Source organism: Anas acuta, chromosome 15 (assembly GCF_963932015.1).
Source record: "Anas acuta chromosome 15, bAnaAcu1.1, whole genome shotgun sequence".
Classification (NCBI taxonomy): Eukaryota; Metazoa; Chordata; class Aves; order Anseriformes; family Anatidae; genus Anas; species Anas acuta.
Genome location: NC_088993.1, coordinates 7,879,107 through 7,896,347, shown reverse-complemented (window position 1 = coordinate 7,896,347; position 17,241 = coordinate 7,879,107). Strand labels below are relative to the sequence as shown.

The 17,241-nt window shown below is 40.9% G+C and overlaps 1 protein-coding gene and 1 long non-coding RNA gene across 4 annotated transcripts in view; one reads left to right on the top strand and one right to left on the bottom strand.

Annotated features, from left to right (window-relative positions):
• LOC137864732 (uncharacterized) overlaps positions 1-17,241 on the bottom strand; it is a 41,713-nt gene that overhangs the window by 1,647 nt on the left and 22,825 nt on the right. The window lies entirely within an intron of this gene.
• GSG1L (GSG1 like) overlaps positions 11,412-17,241 on the top strand; it is a 62,606-nt gene continuing 56,776 nt past the window's right edge. For all 3 annotated transcript variants that reach the window (XM_068699162.1, XM_068699163.1, XM_068699161.1), the window contains exon 1: positions 11,412-12,525. In XM_068699162.1, coding sequence (XP_068555263.1) covers positions 12,225-12,525 — 301 coding nt within the window. In that variant the 5' untranslated portion in view covers positions 11,412-12,224. The remainder of the gene's footprint in view (positions 12,526-17,241) is intronic.

Here is a 17,241-nt window from a genome sequence, read left to right as displayed (position 1 = left end):
TTTCTGTGAATGTGTTATGTATCCTAAGTGCTACAAAGATAATAAATATCTAAAGCACTGCAGATAAAGATGTTTACTCTTTAAAGAGCTCATGTAGAAGAAATTCTGTTGCTATCAGAATAACAAACTGCAGAAACATAAAATTACTCAGTTCAGATCTATTATGGTCTTCTCTATAAACTGAACTATTAAAAATAAATAAATTACTAAATCAAAGTATAAAAGGACTTAGAAGATGGCAAGGTTAAGTGAAATTGCCCACATAAATACCACACATGGAGCCCTACTTTGGTTTCATTTATTGTATGGGCTATAATTTAGCTCTTGACACAGAAATAGCTGCTTCTGAGGAGTTAAAGTCCCTGACCCCACCTGGGACCCTGCAGGAGAACAGCAGAGCGGGGCCAGACACAATGACTGGGGCCAGACCCCAGAAAGGGATAAAACCCCCCTTTTTCCCAGGGAGAAAGGGATGAAACCAGGCCCACCGGTGATAAGGGATGGCGTGCTAGAATCAGAGGGGCTGTGTGCTAGTGAGGTCCTTTGGTCTGCTCCACAAGGTGCTGCGTGCAGTGAGGTGCATTTGAAGTGCTTCTACACAAACGCATGCAATAAAATGGATGAGCTAGAAGTCTTGGCCCAGTCCCACAGCTACGACATCATCAGCATAAGCGAAACCTGGTGGGATGAGTCCTGTGGCTGGTGTGCTGCAACAGATGGTTATAGGCTCTTCAGGAGGGACAGGCAGGGTAGTAAGGGGGGGAGGACTGAGGTGGGGAGTGGCGATGTACGTGAAGCAGGGGCTGGACTGTGTGGAACTTCAAGTTGGCGATGGCAAAGTTGAAAGCCTCTGGGTAAGGCTTAAGGGATGAACAAATAAAGGGGACGTTGTTGTGGGAGTCTATTACAGACCACCAGGCCAGGATGACAATGCCAATGAATTATTCTTTGCAGAACTAAGAGATGCCTCGAGATCAACTCCCCTTGTCCTTATGGGGGACTTCACGTTGCCAGACGTTGCCAGATGTCAACTGGGATTACCACACGGCTGACACGAGCAAGTCCAGGACGTTCCTAAAGCACCTAGATGATAACTTCTTGGTGCAGGTGCTCAGGGACCCAACTAAGAAAGGTGCCCTCCTAGATCTGTTGCTGGAGAACAGAGACGGTCTTGTAGGGGATGTGGCAATTAGCAGCCATCTCGGTCATAGTGAGCATCACTTCCAACTCTGAATATTCTATGATTCTATGATAACAGTCAACCGCGATGAGCAAGGGCACTGCAGGACACGCTGCAGGATGGCCCGCACAGCTCGTGTGCTGCAAGGGTGGCTATAAACTATTCCAAAGGGATTGACAATGTCCCTGCTGAATAAGGAGAGATGCTGAGGCCCAAACCAGCTTTTATAGGATGCTGCAGTTGCCTCATGGGGACTGGGCAAATTTCTCAGGGCAGTGTGTTGAGTCTAGTCACTTGACACCGTCATTGATGATTTCTTAAAGTAGCTAGCCCAAGACTCAATAAGAAGAGAAACAACTTGGCTTTCTTGAACATTGCACCAGAAAACATTCTTAACGTTATGATTGATGAGTTCAGGAGATGTTCATATCCAAGAGATGATCACAGTACACTTAGTATCAACATCTGTGTTAGCAATAAGGACAAAACATCAAATATTGTTGTGCTAATTTCAAGCAATTGTAGTATGGGAAAATTAGGCAGCTTATTAAAGAGAAGAGGTAAGGGGCATACAAACAGAAAATCTTAGCAAGTGGCTTAAGGCCTTTTTAAAGACCCTTTAAGGCCTTTTTAAAGACCCAGGGGCTTAAAGAAAATGCATTCTACTGTCAAGAAGGACTTTAGTAAGAACAGAGAAAACTTAGTATGCTGAAATAACAAGGTGAGGGAAGATAGTGCAAGCAACAGGGCACCCTTCAAAAACCTGAAGTTAAATGAGAAAAAAAAAAAAAAAAAGGAGGGGTCACAATTTCTGTCTGATTAAAAGTAAATACACAATAAATCAGGACAAAAAGAATTTGAGATACAACTTCCTAAAAACATCTAAACTGATAATAAATCCTTTTCCAATTACATTAGAAATGGGATGTTTGCCAGGGAGTCCACAGGGCCAACAGATGAGCATGTTTCAAAGCAGATCTCAGAGAAGATAGAGCAATGGCAAAAGAATGAACTGAACTTGTAACAACTTTGTTTACTGTGAAGGATTTCATTTAAGCTCCCAAGCAAAGTCCTTATATCTGAAAGCGTAAGATTACCTTTCACAAGTGGGTGTGCTTGGAGTATTTGTTCATTAGGAAGAAAATTAGTAAATTACACAATCCGGATATTATTCAGCCTGGAGTTCCTGCATGTGGATGGGAGATTTGAGCACTAGCTGTGGTGCATTGCTCTTCATACAATCCCAGGATAATTTAAGCTGTGAGAGACCTCAGGAGGGCTCTAGTCCAACCTCCTGCTCATGGCAGGGCCAGCTCTTGTGTCAGACCAAGTTGCTCCAATTCTGGGCTTGGAAATCTTCAAAAATAGAGACTACACAACCTCACTCAGCAACCTGTGCACCATCCTGACTAGTGAAAACAAATGGCCCCTTAAATTGTGACAGAAGCTCTCTTGTATTATTTTGGGCATAACACTGAACTTGTCAAGGCCCAGTAGTTTTGATATAGGTTGGAAGTGTGGGGTTGGATTAAATGACTTCCAGAGATCCCCTCCAATTAAAAATATTCAACAATTCACATTTGGCAGAACTATTTTAATTGAGTGCTCTGTATCTATATTAAATTATGCAGTCCATTTAGTTTAATGGAGTTAATATTAACATATGCAGAATAATAGACCTATGTGAAACCTGAACAGCATGGAGCCTCCAAGTAGAGCACATCGTGGAGGAAATGGGGATCTCTTCAAAGATGCACACACCATTAGAGGCCGAGTGAAGAGGTGACCTGTAGCCTGCTTGAGACGTTTCAGGAAACAGAACTAAAAGGACTTTTCCTCATCTAAAACTCAGTCAAGGAAAGGGTTGGAAAGAACTTACTCATGATCAGCTGTGAGCCTGCAAATACTACCTCAGGCTCCCAACCTAAGCAGACAGTCCTTAAGCTACTGCTGAGCTTTTTCTCTCCTGCAAGTTCATTCCATTTAAATTCTATAGGTTCTATTTAAGTTCTATAGGTTTTATTACTACATATTGTGGTGTTCAAACCTACCTCCCACTTTTTATATGTATAGCCCTTATCTGCTGTGCTTTCATTCTGTTAAATAGCATCCTGTTTGTCCTTCAGGTTGCTCATACATCTCATCCCTCCTGCCACTATCCAGACAGACTGATGGCTAATATTTTTCCCCCTCTTTGCCAAGTCCTGGCCCTGACTCCCTCTTCTGCCATCTGGTGCAACTTCATTGTTAATTTTGATATTGTTATCATACAGCTAAATTTGGTACTTTAAATGTAGCACCAAACTAAACCGGTTTAGCAGATGCCTCTCACCATCACTGCGTGTCTTGCTGGGATAGTCTCATGCAAGCCTTCTCAGCTTCTCACATTATTTGTGCAATTTGGCATTTTCATAGCCACTACTGCACAGTTGTTCATTTTTCTTCCACTGCACTGTGATATATTGTCGCCTGCCAGGCACAAGCCTTCTGGTCACCAGCCTGTTGTCCCTCTATTGACCTGTTCTCTTCCACTTGAAACAGTTAAGAACCTATCTTTGCCATGAAGACATATCTTTTCCACTCTGTTTTGCATCTGCTATCAATCTCTTGTTTTTATCCTGTGTTGCTATACCTTCTCCCATCTTCCCAGAGGGAAAGACTTCTGTAAAGATTGAGATTTGAAATGTTTTAAATCTTCTTGCTGTATGAATAAATTTGCCATGTTCTATAGCTTCTACCTCAATATAAACTGCAAGCAGTATTTTGCAAAATTCAGCTTCAGTTTCTAGAGCTAGCCTGACTGTCCTGCCTTCCTGTGGCTGCCAAACTTTGCATTAATGTTCAGGAAGACTACCCCACTTCCATTTGTCTCTGAGCCAGCAGCCCCAGGGCTGTTGATCCATTGGCTTGGAATTCTCCTTCATTTTCTATCTGAATCATGAGCCAGCAGTGACTTTGTCCTCTGTCATATAAAGGATATGCCTAAATCATTTTAAAATCAAAATAAGTGCCTGATTTTCATCAAAAACATTTTTGCCATCCATTTTGTTCCACCAGGAGAGCTGGTAGAATGGAGTTGACTTTTACATCTCCATGGATTTGTTAAAACCGCACGTTCTCAGACCCATTTCCCTCCTCAGCAGAAGCACAGTAGTACAGTGAAGTAGTCAAGAAGATGTATATATGATAGTACATTCCCGTCTTTACAGTGCACAGTGACAAATGGCAGACCAGCATACATTATAAATTTCAGGTGCTTACATTTGGCCTGGAAGAGTGAATTTCTCTTGACTGACTCTAGAAAACCTACTTATATTTTAAAATCTGCAAGATACGTGACTGCCATAGACACGTGAACCCCTGCCCACACATGAGCCAAACCATAGCAGCTGGTCAGTACTGAGCTTACAGACCACCACAGACAGGGCATGAGTCAGGTCAGCTTGGATTCTATTGAAGCTGCATTCTCTTGCACTTACCATGGTCTGAGGGCACACACAACTACCACAGCTCTGTAGGCATGGAGAAATGGCTGTCTCTGATCCCTCAGAAGATAAACCATATTTTTAAATGTTTTCCCTTAGAATATTATGTACGTCCCAACAACAATCTTGTTTTAAATTACAGTCTTTAACATCACCAGCATTAAAATAGGGGTGCTACAGTGCTTCTTTATGAAAACTTATATAGCCAGCCCCTCCTGCTGACAAGCTTTTTGGCCTGGGTTACTCAAAGCTGAATGAAATTGAATGCTTGACAGTCTTTTTTTTTTTTTTTCCCCTTACTAGTGACCTTATCCTTATTGGAAAGTGCATTTGTGATGCTCAAATTTATTTTCTCTTCAGTAAAAATAAAAAATGAAAGCACCAAAATAATACAAAGAACTGGTTCTGGTTTGTTGACATTGTCTCTGACAGATATACTGGCCCCAGCAAAAACCCATCCCTGTATAGCCAATATAAGTAGCCTTTCCTATTCCTCTCTGGTAAAGTCTATTTTCCCAATAGAGCACAATTTCTGCAGAAAGAATATAAAGAAACATGAAAACCAGGATACAGAACTTTTTCAAGCAAATTTGCCTGGCCACCCCTTTCTGAGCTAAAAATCACACTGCCAAATCATATTCTACCTCTTACAATGCATGGGCATATGGATGAATCCTATTTATGACAATAAAATACGTGGACATATGAATGAATAAGCAACTTCTTCACACAAACATCACCAAATGTACCTGGTTTACTCCTCTGCCTGACAGAAACTGAAAACTACAGTCATTTAAATTCTGTCCATATTGATAATAAAAGGAAAAATATATTCAAATGAGAAAATGGAAGGGCAAGATGCTACCTGTCAGGAGTTAAAATATTATTTTCAGAGCCTGAGCCAAGCTATTTGTTTTGAGGAGGAAGTCAAATTTTCATTAAACCCAGCTCAGATTTGGTTGTTCAGCTACAAGGGCTGGGATGCAATGCTCATAAGGTCTATATGATTTCAAAGGACTTTGCAGAACTATTGTAGGGTGACTGTAACCCTAGTAATGTTGCCAAAAAAATGGAAGAGATGCAAATGAATTAATCTATAATTAGTGTTTTAGGCACCTCCAAAGGCATAGTGAGATATAAACTTTCTATGAATGTATAAGCCAGATGTCTTGGCTATAAAAGAGCATGTTTAACTTTTCTCAGCACTGCTACATTTATTGTAGGTACTTTTGTTTTGGGGCAACCATTTTGCCAGGCCAAGGAATCTATGAATATTGAAAAACTTACAATCTGCCAGTAAGACTTTGATGTGCAAAAATGCTTCTTTAATTTTAGCAATAAAGAACATAAATTCTGCTTCTAGAGTTCCACTTAAGTGAATCTGTAACTTCTTGTAAGAATTTAAACGTCTGAGCAAAGTTAGTATTGGAAAAAGTAACAAATATTCATTAAACTTTCACCTTAAACCAACCCAACAGTCAGCATCTTGCTTGTGAGGAAATTCACAATTGTAATTTACTGACTGAAAAATTTCTAATTCAGGGTCAGAAATGGATACCAAGGTTCCTTGTAGCAAGAATGAAAGTTTTATCTAGGTAGCAAGCATCCTTTATATTAGAAATATTCCTTCTGTGAATGGGGAAAAGTTTCCTATTTACCCATCAAATATGATATCAAAATAACTGTATAGAGCAAAGCAATTTAACAAAATTTAACAACATTAATTTTTAACAACATCACAAGAAAGGGAGGGATATAAAACTACTTGGTGTGATGCAGGTGTGCATCTTTGCACTGATTTGTTCTGGAGGAGTCAACCCTGGTCAGCAGCTTGGACTGCCAAGTGCAACCACATCCAATCCCTTTCTGGGAGGCAACTTTTGGGGTCAGCTTTCAACTCTACTCAGTGCTATAACAAAAGCACTTGTAAGAGAGAATCACTACAGCTGCACTGGCACTGCTGTGTTGAAATTCCACTTGTACCATCCACAAAACCACAACCTGGGTTTTCACAGCCTGTTTTCTGCCAAACTGTTCAGTAATCCGAAAGCAGACCCCTTTATACAGGGAATACAGAAGCCACAGCCCTTACTCCCCAGCATGCTCCTACATGGCACCTAGATACCCTGATCTGTGGACAGATGCTGATAAATGTGTCCTGTTTTCACCAAATACAGCCTAATATGCATTGCTGCGTCTTTATGTGTGCTTTCTTTGTGCATAACCAACCTATTCAAAATCTGAGTCACAAGCAGAGGTACATATGAAAGGGCAAGCAGGATGTGATACCACCTTTGAGCAGTCAATTGAGCAGTCAAATGCAGCGAACAGCACGGATATGGGAGACATCATATGTACTCTTTTCAGGTGGAAAGACAATAAGCTTCCCACAGGAGAAGCATCTTTATAAAAATCACTAATCTAATGAGTCATCTGAAGTAAAAATTACCTGGACACAGAATCTGGGTTACGGTGGCATTATGGGTCACTATAGTATAATCAAGATGAGAATTGTTTGGCCAGTGAAGGATGGAGAGGCATGAAGGAAAGAGATTGCTCCTGAGTTAGGCCTCATACTTTGCAAGAGTTCCTAAACAAAAATAACATTTTGCAGTCCATAGCACCATACAATCACACCTTCTGAGTGAACACATCATCCACCAAAGAAAGAGGATGGGAAGTATTGTCTAATCTCTGACCTCTAAGATATCTCTGGAGAGAAAACTGTCAAAATATCCCATATGATGATGGTCCTCTTCTCACATGAGACCACATTTTTTTCAGAAAAAAGAGTGCCTATAGATCTAGTCTTTGAGTGGCACAGACCTGGTGTTTAAGAAAGAATGAGCAACACTGAAAGCTTTTTAAAATATCAAACCAAGCCACTCTGAAAGTGACACTTAGGAATGTGTTGTCAGACCAGTGACACTGGATCAAGGAAATTGTAACTGGAAAACAGTACAACAAACTGTTGATTCTGATGTATGTTTTTTATGAGACCTTTCTGTCAGGACTGCTAAGGTCTTTCCTACATGCTATCAGAAATGATTTTTTTACCTGCTCAGCTTAGGAACTGGAAAATTTTCTTTAGAAACCTTGTTGTGCTCAACTCAATACCCCCATGTACATGAGATGCATCCTTAGTAAAGTAAGAAGTCAAACTGAAGAACAAGATTTCACATGGTATCAATATTCAGCCCACCTGCACGTATACCATTGTGGGATGTGGGACTTTCCATTTACTGACTGCTAAATTTGTGTTAAAAAAAAAAAAAAAAGGCAGTATTTTCTCTTAGCATCATCTCTTAGATCGACGGAATTATATAGCTCAGCCTATAGGCTTTGAGAGCTAAGCACATCATTGCTGAACACAGACTATTTTGGGTCAGGTGGGTACTGAACAAAAAGACAAAAACGAGTTAAAAGGAGCAAAAGGTAGCCTAGATACGAAATGGAAGAATAAGGAAAAATATGCATAGTTGATGGCATACATAGTAGTGATCTGGGGGAAGAATGTAGAGTACTTTCATCCCAACATTCTTCTCCAAATTTATATTTATATAAATACATTTAATTTATATATATATATATATATATATATATAAATATATTATTATATATTATATAAGTCAATTCTGTTGATCGACTACGGTGAAGAAAAAAATGCCATTTTGCTGGACAAAGTGTGGACAAGGGTAGAATACTGGAGAGGACCAACAATTCATTTCAGCCACAGTAAGAGAACGAGGAAAGGATGAGTTATGCTGATAAATAGGCTAAAGAAAGAAAATATAGACTAGAAAAGGAGATTCTGAACCAGAGGAGAAAAGATGAACTACTAGGAGGGGTCCATTCCAAGGTGGAAAGAAGAACTGGGAAGCCCAGTCCAGTGGATGCTTAAAAAAACATTACAAATAAAAGAGAACGCACAGAAGGACAGACCTGTAAGAAATGACAATATGAAGACAAACTACATTTAAAAAAAAAAAAATGTTGATTTAAAAACAGCGTATTATCCCATGCAGTTGACACTACTGGTATAAAGTAAACAAACTATGCACAACAAACCCCCCATCATCACTAGGGAACCCAAGTCCTCTCATTTTACTGAATGCTGCTTCTGTTTCCTACTAGTGAAAAACAGAGCCTGATTGAAAGAGTTCCTTTGCAAATACTATCATTATTTTAAGTCCTCTGGGAAATTCTTTTTATGCTCAAGTAAATACTGAATAATAACAATTTGCACTGATTTCATAAGAAATAGTAAAGGAAAAGGGGGATAGCTGTAACTCAGGAAGGTATTTTTTCTCACAAAATCAGAGAAGAGCTATTGCTGCAAAAATATTTTTAAAGTTCTTATAGCTACAATACGAAAACTACTTCTCTATAATGTTCAAACCCTTCTGCTTTACTATGAAAGATAATACCACACAAATACAAGTTAATCCAGGCATCTGAACTGCTTTCTGTAACATTTCCATTACCCTTTCCATTTTTATACACACCAAATCTGATAAACAGAGATTATATAAAGAGAAATCTTTGGAGCTTTATAGCATCAGTATAGCAGACTAGTTTCCTCTTTTTTTAAAAAAAAAAAAGAAAAAAAAAGAAAAAAGTAATCCCAACGCATACATACAGTCTGGTCTAATTAAAAAAAAAAAAAAAAAAAAAAAAAAAAAAAAAAGCTGACTTCTGACTTTTGTTAGTAAAGAGAAAAAAAAACATGTTAAAAGATTCTTTGACTTTAACTTTACTTTGTGCTAAATATCTTTAAATGCTTAAGATTTTAAAAGCTCTATATCACAAATGGAAGGGAAAGGGAAAGGGAAAGTGCAAAAGGGAAAGGGAAAGTGCGAAAGGGAAAGTGCAAAAGGGAAAGGGAAAGGGAAAGTGCAAAAGGGAAAGGGAAAGTGCGAAAGGGAAAGTGCAAAAGGGAAAGGGAAAGGGAAAGGGAAAGGGAAAGGGAAAGGGAAAGGGAAAGGGAAAGGGAAAGGGAAAGGGAAAGGGAAAGGGAAAGGGAAAGGGAAAGGGAAAGGGAAAGGGAAAGGGAAAGGGAAAGGGAAAGGGAAAGGGAAAGGGAAAGGGAAAGGGATCTCTGCTTTATTTTGCTTTTTTTTCTATACTGACACTATGTTTGTTCTTGACAGACCTGTCTTCCCAAAGAACAACAATAAAGAAAGTAACAAAGAACTGAAATAGAAATCTCTGTTAGGATTAGGAGTAAAAACAAAATCTCAAAAGTATTTAAAACAAAATAATCACAGCCAAAAAATTGGATGCTCATCTCCCTGGGGGATGGGCACCAAAGAGTATCCAGAAGTTGATGCCAGGACCAGAAAACACAAGTTATAGAGCAGTAAACAGAGGGAATTGGTGAGAAAAGACCTGTAAAAATAACCTGTATTCACATTTGGAAAAGTGTGATGAGTTAGGTGCTGGCGACCACTTGAAAGATAATCCTGAATAGCACTAGCTATCTTGTGAAGACATGCTGTCAAAGTTTAAAGTGCACTGTTTATTTCTCTCAGCAGGTAGATGAGCCTTTGAACACGGAAACATCTATATGCATTTCTAAATGAAATGTCCTTCAATATAAAAGGAATTGAAATAATAATCCTGTGGTCATCTAAATAGCTATCATCTGTATTTCTTGCATGCCATTAAAACCAGCTAAGTAATGTTGATCACCTGGCTGCAAGATGAAATGATGAAAGGACTGGAACATGGAGTTGTATGGTGCAATTCCTACTGCAGAAGGAGGCCTGCATACAGGAGCACTCCTCTAGCACAGGCCACTGGAAAAAATCTGGTGTTGAGGTAGTAGTAGATGACATTGTGTACAGGCAAGAGAGGGCAAAATGAAGGCCCACCCCTACTCTGCCAAGCCATTCTATTAACCTTGCAAGTATTCTCATGAAGCTGCATTTTCTAAGAACTTCCTAGCTTACTTTTAAAAGAAAAAGTGTGAAAGGAGAAACTTAACCTGGTCCTTCCTGTCTTTCTTCAAGGAGCTGGAGCAGCTACCACCATATTCCATTCTGAGGGTGTTAAGGCACAGGACAAGCTTTGAATGTTGAGTCAGTGTGCTGACTGAGACATACATGGTGCAATGAGAGTATTGGCACCTCTCTTAGTGTAAGCCTGTGTGGCAGCACAGCTACTTCCAGGGCTTGCTTTAGTCCATCTGCTACAACTGCTCTGAGAGTCTACAAACATCTCCACGGGCCTTACAGGGTGTCCAAACAAGGCTGGCAGGAAGTGTCACTCAGTCCAAGGCCTAGCTGGTATATGCAGTTTCCTCCCTGCATAAAATTACACTAATCAGCAAGGGCTGCAGAGCCATTATGGGACAAATGTGGCCAACCTCAGCACTTGGATACAAGGGCTGTACCTTGTGTCCACAACAGGCCTGTGTACAGATGGCACCACCACCATCACTGGGTGCCCTGGTCTCCTCACAGCACCCAGCATTCACCCAGTAGCTCTGAGCAAATGGGGAATGAGGTCGTCTGCTCTGAGAGTCAGGCAGCCAACAGGACAGGACAACGTACTTCTCTTTGGAAAGGGGATATGACACAGTGCTCCCCACCACCTGGCAAGTAAGGCCTGGGTTTGCTCAAATTAGTTCTTGCTGCCTGCACAAACCAGAAATGTCCTGCGGACCCACTGCAAACAACTGTGAGTGCTCTGTGTGGAGATAATAGCCTGTGAAAGGGGCTCCACCCGCTATTGTGAAGGACACAAGTTCTGCTCACTACAGACATTCAAACCTGAACTCTGAGGCTTTGCTGACTTGCACTGCAAACCCCTGAAGACAGAGAATTACACAAGGATACTCACAGCAGAATCAACCCTTCAGTTTGCTGCTCATTAGCCCAGAGAAGAAAAGCTGAAGTGCTGCTCCATCCCTCCTCCTCTGGTCAAATCCCTACCCTATGGTATGTAGACAATGCATTTCTCAGCTACAGATGATGATCCTTTTTGGAATTAAGACGTGATGCTCCCCCTCATCTAGCTCGGCTGTCAGCACGATGCAGTTGTCCCCGAGGTCTGCCGAGGAGCGCGGCAGCTCCGCAGCCGTCCCTGCTGACTGGCTTCTGACGAGTTTTTTCCTGCCTCATCATACTACAAGCAGAGTACAGCGAGTCCTGCAGCCTGCAGGTGTCTCCCAGCAGAGGAAGCTGCAGAGCCCCTGGGGATCATGTGTGGTCCCCGAGCAGATGTTGACTTGCTCTTGGTGCTCTTCGTGAGGCAGACCCTCTCTGATCCTGTCAGCGTGCTGAAGAACACCGACTACCAGAGGACGGCCGCACTCCCGCGCCTGCAGCTGCTCCTTTAACGTACAAAGGCAGGATTTCAAGTGAAGAGAAGAATGGGAGTCTGGCTGCAGCGTTTCCTTCACAGCTATAACAACAGATTGGAGGAAGCTGAGAGTTTTGGTGCCTGGAAAACTGGATTCTAAATCGTGAGAGGCTTTGAAACACCACCCCGCCCCCCAAATAAAACAAAAACCTTTGACTTCTCTCAGCAGGAGGGGGAGGGAGGGCGGATTTACCATGAAGACAAATCGAAGATGCAGAGCCCTGCTAGCAGTGAGTCTGAATCTGATGGCTCTCCTCTTCTCCACAACAGCTTTTATCACAACCCACTGGTGTGAGGGCACGCAGAGGGTCCCCAAGCCGAGCTGTGGGAAGGAGAAGAAGACAAACTGCCTCAACTACAGTGGGAATGAGACTGCCAATGAGACAAACCAGAATGTGGTTCACTACAGCTGGGAGACAGGAGATGACCGCTTCCTTTTCAGGTATTTCCACACTGGGATCTGGTACTCCTGTGAGGAAAATATCAATGCTTCTGGTAAGTGTAAAACAACTTCCTTCCAGCTTGTGTTGCTTTGTGTTTGGCTCGGCGTAGTAGACAAGCTGTTCTATGCTGTATCTTAATGCAGATTTGCCATGCAGACAGAGGCAGAAATTTAACATTATTTTTTTTTGTTGTTGTTGTTAAAACACAACCTGTTTCCAGTGAGAAAAGATTTGCTTGTTTACCTGCTGGCTGATGTGGGGTCTGTGCTCTAAAGCCGGCTGAACCTCTGATAAGCAATATGTGTTCCCCCTCATTGGGCACTGCAGCCAGAGACTGGCCAGTGTTTCTCTTCTGAGAGCGGCTCCATGGAGCGCACAAAAGGCAGCGGCTCTTAGTTGTTATGGAGATTCTGACATTTCCCCCATCTAATTGCAGTTGTCCCCTAAATAACCCAAAGGCCAGTGGTCTGAATGACAGTGAAAGCACAAAGCTTACTGTTTTTATCAGGCTGTTGCCCAGACTTCCTCTTTTCTAGCATCCATAAGTAAATGAGTACTCACAAATCCTTCCTGGTGGCTGAATTTTATGTTATATATTATATATATATATATATATAGAAGTAGAGTAAAGGTAGTTAAAGGACAGAACTGAGCACAAGAAAGCTTATTCCTGTTCCCTGCTCAACCGTTCACTTACTCAGAACCACAAGAGGAGACATCTCTTCAGCTATTCATAAAATCATTAGAAAGAAATCTGTTTCTGTACCCTGGAATTCACCAACAAATGAACCACTGGAGGATGGGTGGAAGGCAGACCCTACTCCCAGAGCTGTCTGGTAGAGCTAGCATCCAAGCTCTGGTTTGGAAGAGCTTTGCTGCCATTGTCTAAGGAGTAGATTGGGAGGTTGGTCGTTCACCACTATTTAGAGAGAAGAACAGCTAATCATCCTATGTGTCTCCTAAGAGACACAAACCTCCCTGATACTGGGAAGTTTATGGGATCTGATAAAACCCTGTATAAGTGTGTACTATGAAGTGGGACAAACTTTCTGAGCATCTCACAGTCCATTTCAAAGTAACACTCTGGACATTAGAAAAAAGATTACTTTTGGAAATATTCTCAGGCCATAGCAGACTTAAGTGAGCAGCTTACGACCCTCCAACATTTTGAGCGTCTTAGCTGGGATTGGCACAATCAAACATGCCTGTTTCTGGCAGACGTTACAAGCTTTCCAAGCCAAGCTTTATGGTGAGGATAACTTGTAATTCTGTGACTCTAACCCATTCAGAAAACTGAATTATCTTTGTGTGAAGAGAAATACAGTGCTCTATTCTGTACTGAGTACACAAAGCTGTGCTGTAGTGAGTGATTTTAGGAGGTAGCTCAAAGCCAGCTTTAGAAAGTTATGGTGAAACCGGGAGAAAGAAGGTTGTTTCTCTGCTCTAGCACACCACTACAGCCAGCCACATGTATGTTTCCTCTTATTTAAAACACTAACTTGCTGAAAAAGAACATTTCAATTAGCAGACCAAGAATGACTAAACTTCAGAACCCAATCAGATATAGGGATATATTGGCTTAGACAGACAATTGCTTTGTTCAGGATTTATAATAGTGGAGTTTTGTTGGTTTGTTTGTTTGCTTTCTGGTAAGGACAGGAACAGTATAATGGACACAGATTTAAATTTGATCCCCAGAATGTCAACATAAACCAACCAGTCTTAGTCCAAACTTTCAGGTTTCTAGTACCTGACTATGTACTCTAGTACATTGTCATGGCCTTTTGCAGCCTGATTGGCAGTCATTTCTTCTAAGCTCCAGGGCAGTAAGGCCACCAGCCAGCCCCAGTCCAACAGCACTGTGGTCATTGCTTATACATACAATTCCTCTGTTCTATACACCTATGTGTAATCAGTTCCATAGGCTGGTCATGCTGCCCACAACATGCTTACAGACCACACTTGTATCACAAGTCATATGGTCACTGTGTTGTTATTAAATGCGTAAGGATGCCAAGAGAATGTCAAGAAAATACCACTTAGCACACAGACAGCAGTGTATTACATCAGTCAAAATCACTAGCTTAAATGGACTTCATACTTTCAATAACACTTTTCTTAAAGTTTTACCAATAGCATACTGAAAATGACTGCATAAGAAAGTTAGCCTCAGTACTGTCATTAGATGCTCCTTAGTCCTCCATTGCTATAAGTTACTGACTCCGTAAAATGTCAGCATCTTCAGAACACCCTTTGTCCAGTTCGCAGTAATACATCCAATTCTCACTCAATCCACACACTGAATGTACCATCACCAACACATTGTATTTAGCCACGTGCTGTTCCTAACAGGTCTTGTAAATTTACCACACTGCTACCACTGTTATTCTGTGTCTTGGAGACCCTTCATTCTGGGTATCAATACCACACGTTCCATACACAAAGCATGGCTCTGAAGGATTCACACATGACATTCCCATGAACATACTGTTTGCTGACCACTCTTCTTTTAGCCCCACCTGATGTCAACAACAACCTTCATCTAGGCTCAGTCCTTTCAGCAACCAGCTCTGTCCTTTCAGCTTCTCAGCTCTGTCAGCAGTACACATGGGCACAGACAATGGTCAGTGCCATTCCTATAGTTCTTCACATATCCCTGATTCCTTGCTGCAGATGTCTGAAACAAAGCAACATGAATCCCACCTGCAATTCCAATAATGCTCTGTGTTGTTGTGATGTTATCAAAACAAAAAACAAAACAAAAAAAATTTTGAGTGTCTTTCCTTCCCACTGCTTATCTGAGAAGTCCATTAAGATTACAGGTGTAGAGGTGCAAAACCATGCCATACGCTGTCTGTACAGAGGCTAGCAAAGCATGCTTTCATCATGGTGCAGGTTTGTTGGTTTCACTAACATCTCTCACAGAGATGGAATGTTGTGATTATTTCTGAAATATTTTGTGAACCTAAAGTTTGCTTTTTATCCAGCATGCTTAGGACTGCTGAAGTTTCTGAAAAACATTTTGCAAATGAAAAATGAAATTGTGAATTCTGGGAAAAAAAAGGGACTCAGACATATATATTCCATTTGCGTGTACGTCCTATAACTATTTAGCACAATTTCTGACTGAAAAGTATGCTGAATCCCAGTCTAGTTAAAAGAGGATGGAGGTTCTCCCTTTCAGAGTGGGTTCAATGCTTTGGATCCCAGGCAGGTGGATGTACCTTCCATAAGAGCAATACGTCTAATTTCCAGAAGGAGATCAAGCTAAATCATACCCTATCAGCTGTATAGCTCATGCTTGTAACGAGTCCCATTCTGCACTTAGACGATCCACAGAGTGCTTGGTACCTCCTTCCAGGTTATGAATTCCTTACTACGGCCTGGTGACTCAGAGCTGAGCTCCCTATTTTATTTTTTTATTAGTATGACCTCGAGTGCATATCTTATTTCACACCTGCTGTTTGGGTCTGTGCTTGTGTCAGTACTGGACACTTCACAGGCTAGTGATGTGCTAGTAGCAGCAGGGATAGGAAAGATTCAATGGTAAACTAACTGGTAGATTTTCTGACTAAAGAATGTAAATAACATAAAATAATTAACACATGAAGTAGCCAAGGTGGCATACCTTATCTTATTGAGAACTGGGAAGCAATAACATTTTTGCTCATTAGAGAATGTATTTGATTTTAACATAAATAAAACATAACTCAGATCTTGTTTAAGTGGCTAATAAGCAGGCAATCTCAGTAATAACATCCACATTTCAGGGTGAAAAGCAGCATAATTACAGCTGTCTAGGTGCCCTTTGAGAGTACTGTCCCATCAAATAAAAATGATCCTTTCCATGTTGCTTGTCATGCTCCCTCCACGAGTATACATAGGCTTGGTCTTATTCTTGGAATTAAATTTTGAGCACAAGGTGTCTGTAACATTTTGCATTCTCTGTACTACCACGTATTCATTAGCACTCTTTAAGGATTAAATGGTATAGTGGAACACAATATGTAAGCGTGGATTGGGCCACAAATGAGGACAATAAGTGCACATTTGCAAGACCCAGAGAGCTAGAGAGGTGTATCCTGCAGTCTTGAATAAATCTCTAACATGAAAAGACAAGAACTTGCCATACATTTTCACAGATCCATAGCAGTACTGTTTCATCCTTCTCTCCCCCATGATGTGATAATAAGCATACGTGACTCACTGTAGGCAGCTGTCCAGGGAAAGGGAAACACCTTGTGAATTTATAATTAAAAAGCAAGAGGAATTGGGAATTATTATTGGATTACGAGAAATGTAATATAATTGTCATTACTGAAACCTGGTGGTTTTATTCACATGACTGGAATGTAAAAATTGCAGGTTACAAATTGTTTAGGAAGGAAAGAGTAGGTAAAAGAAATAAAGGAGGTAGCACTCTATATTGAAGATACAATTTCAAGTGATGGAGGGCCTGGATAATTTTCATCTGAGACTGTTGAAATAATTGGCACATGAAAATGCAGCTTTAGTAGCAAGAATCCTTATTAAATCTGCATATTTTTGTATTCAAAGAAGACTGGAAAAAATTATACAGGCCACTTGACCCAACCACATTAGGACAGGTTTTGAGGAAGTACTCAGTAGGCAACAAACTGGCTTTATCAAAGCTGTGCTTTTATCAAAGGTGGGCTTTTATCAAAGGTAGAACTTTTAACAAGATGAATACCTTCTTAGACAAGAGTAATGCATTACACCCAGTCTGCATGGATTTACATAAACTGTT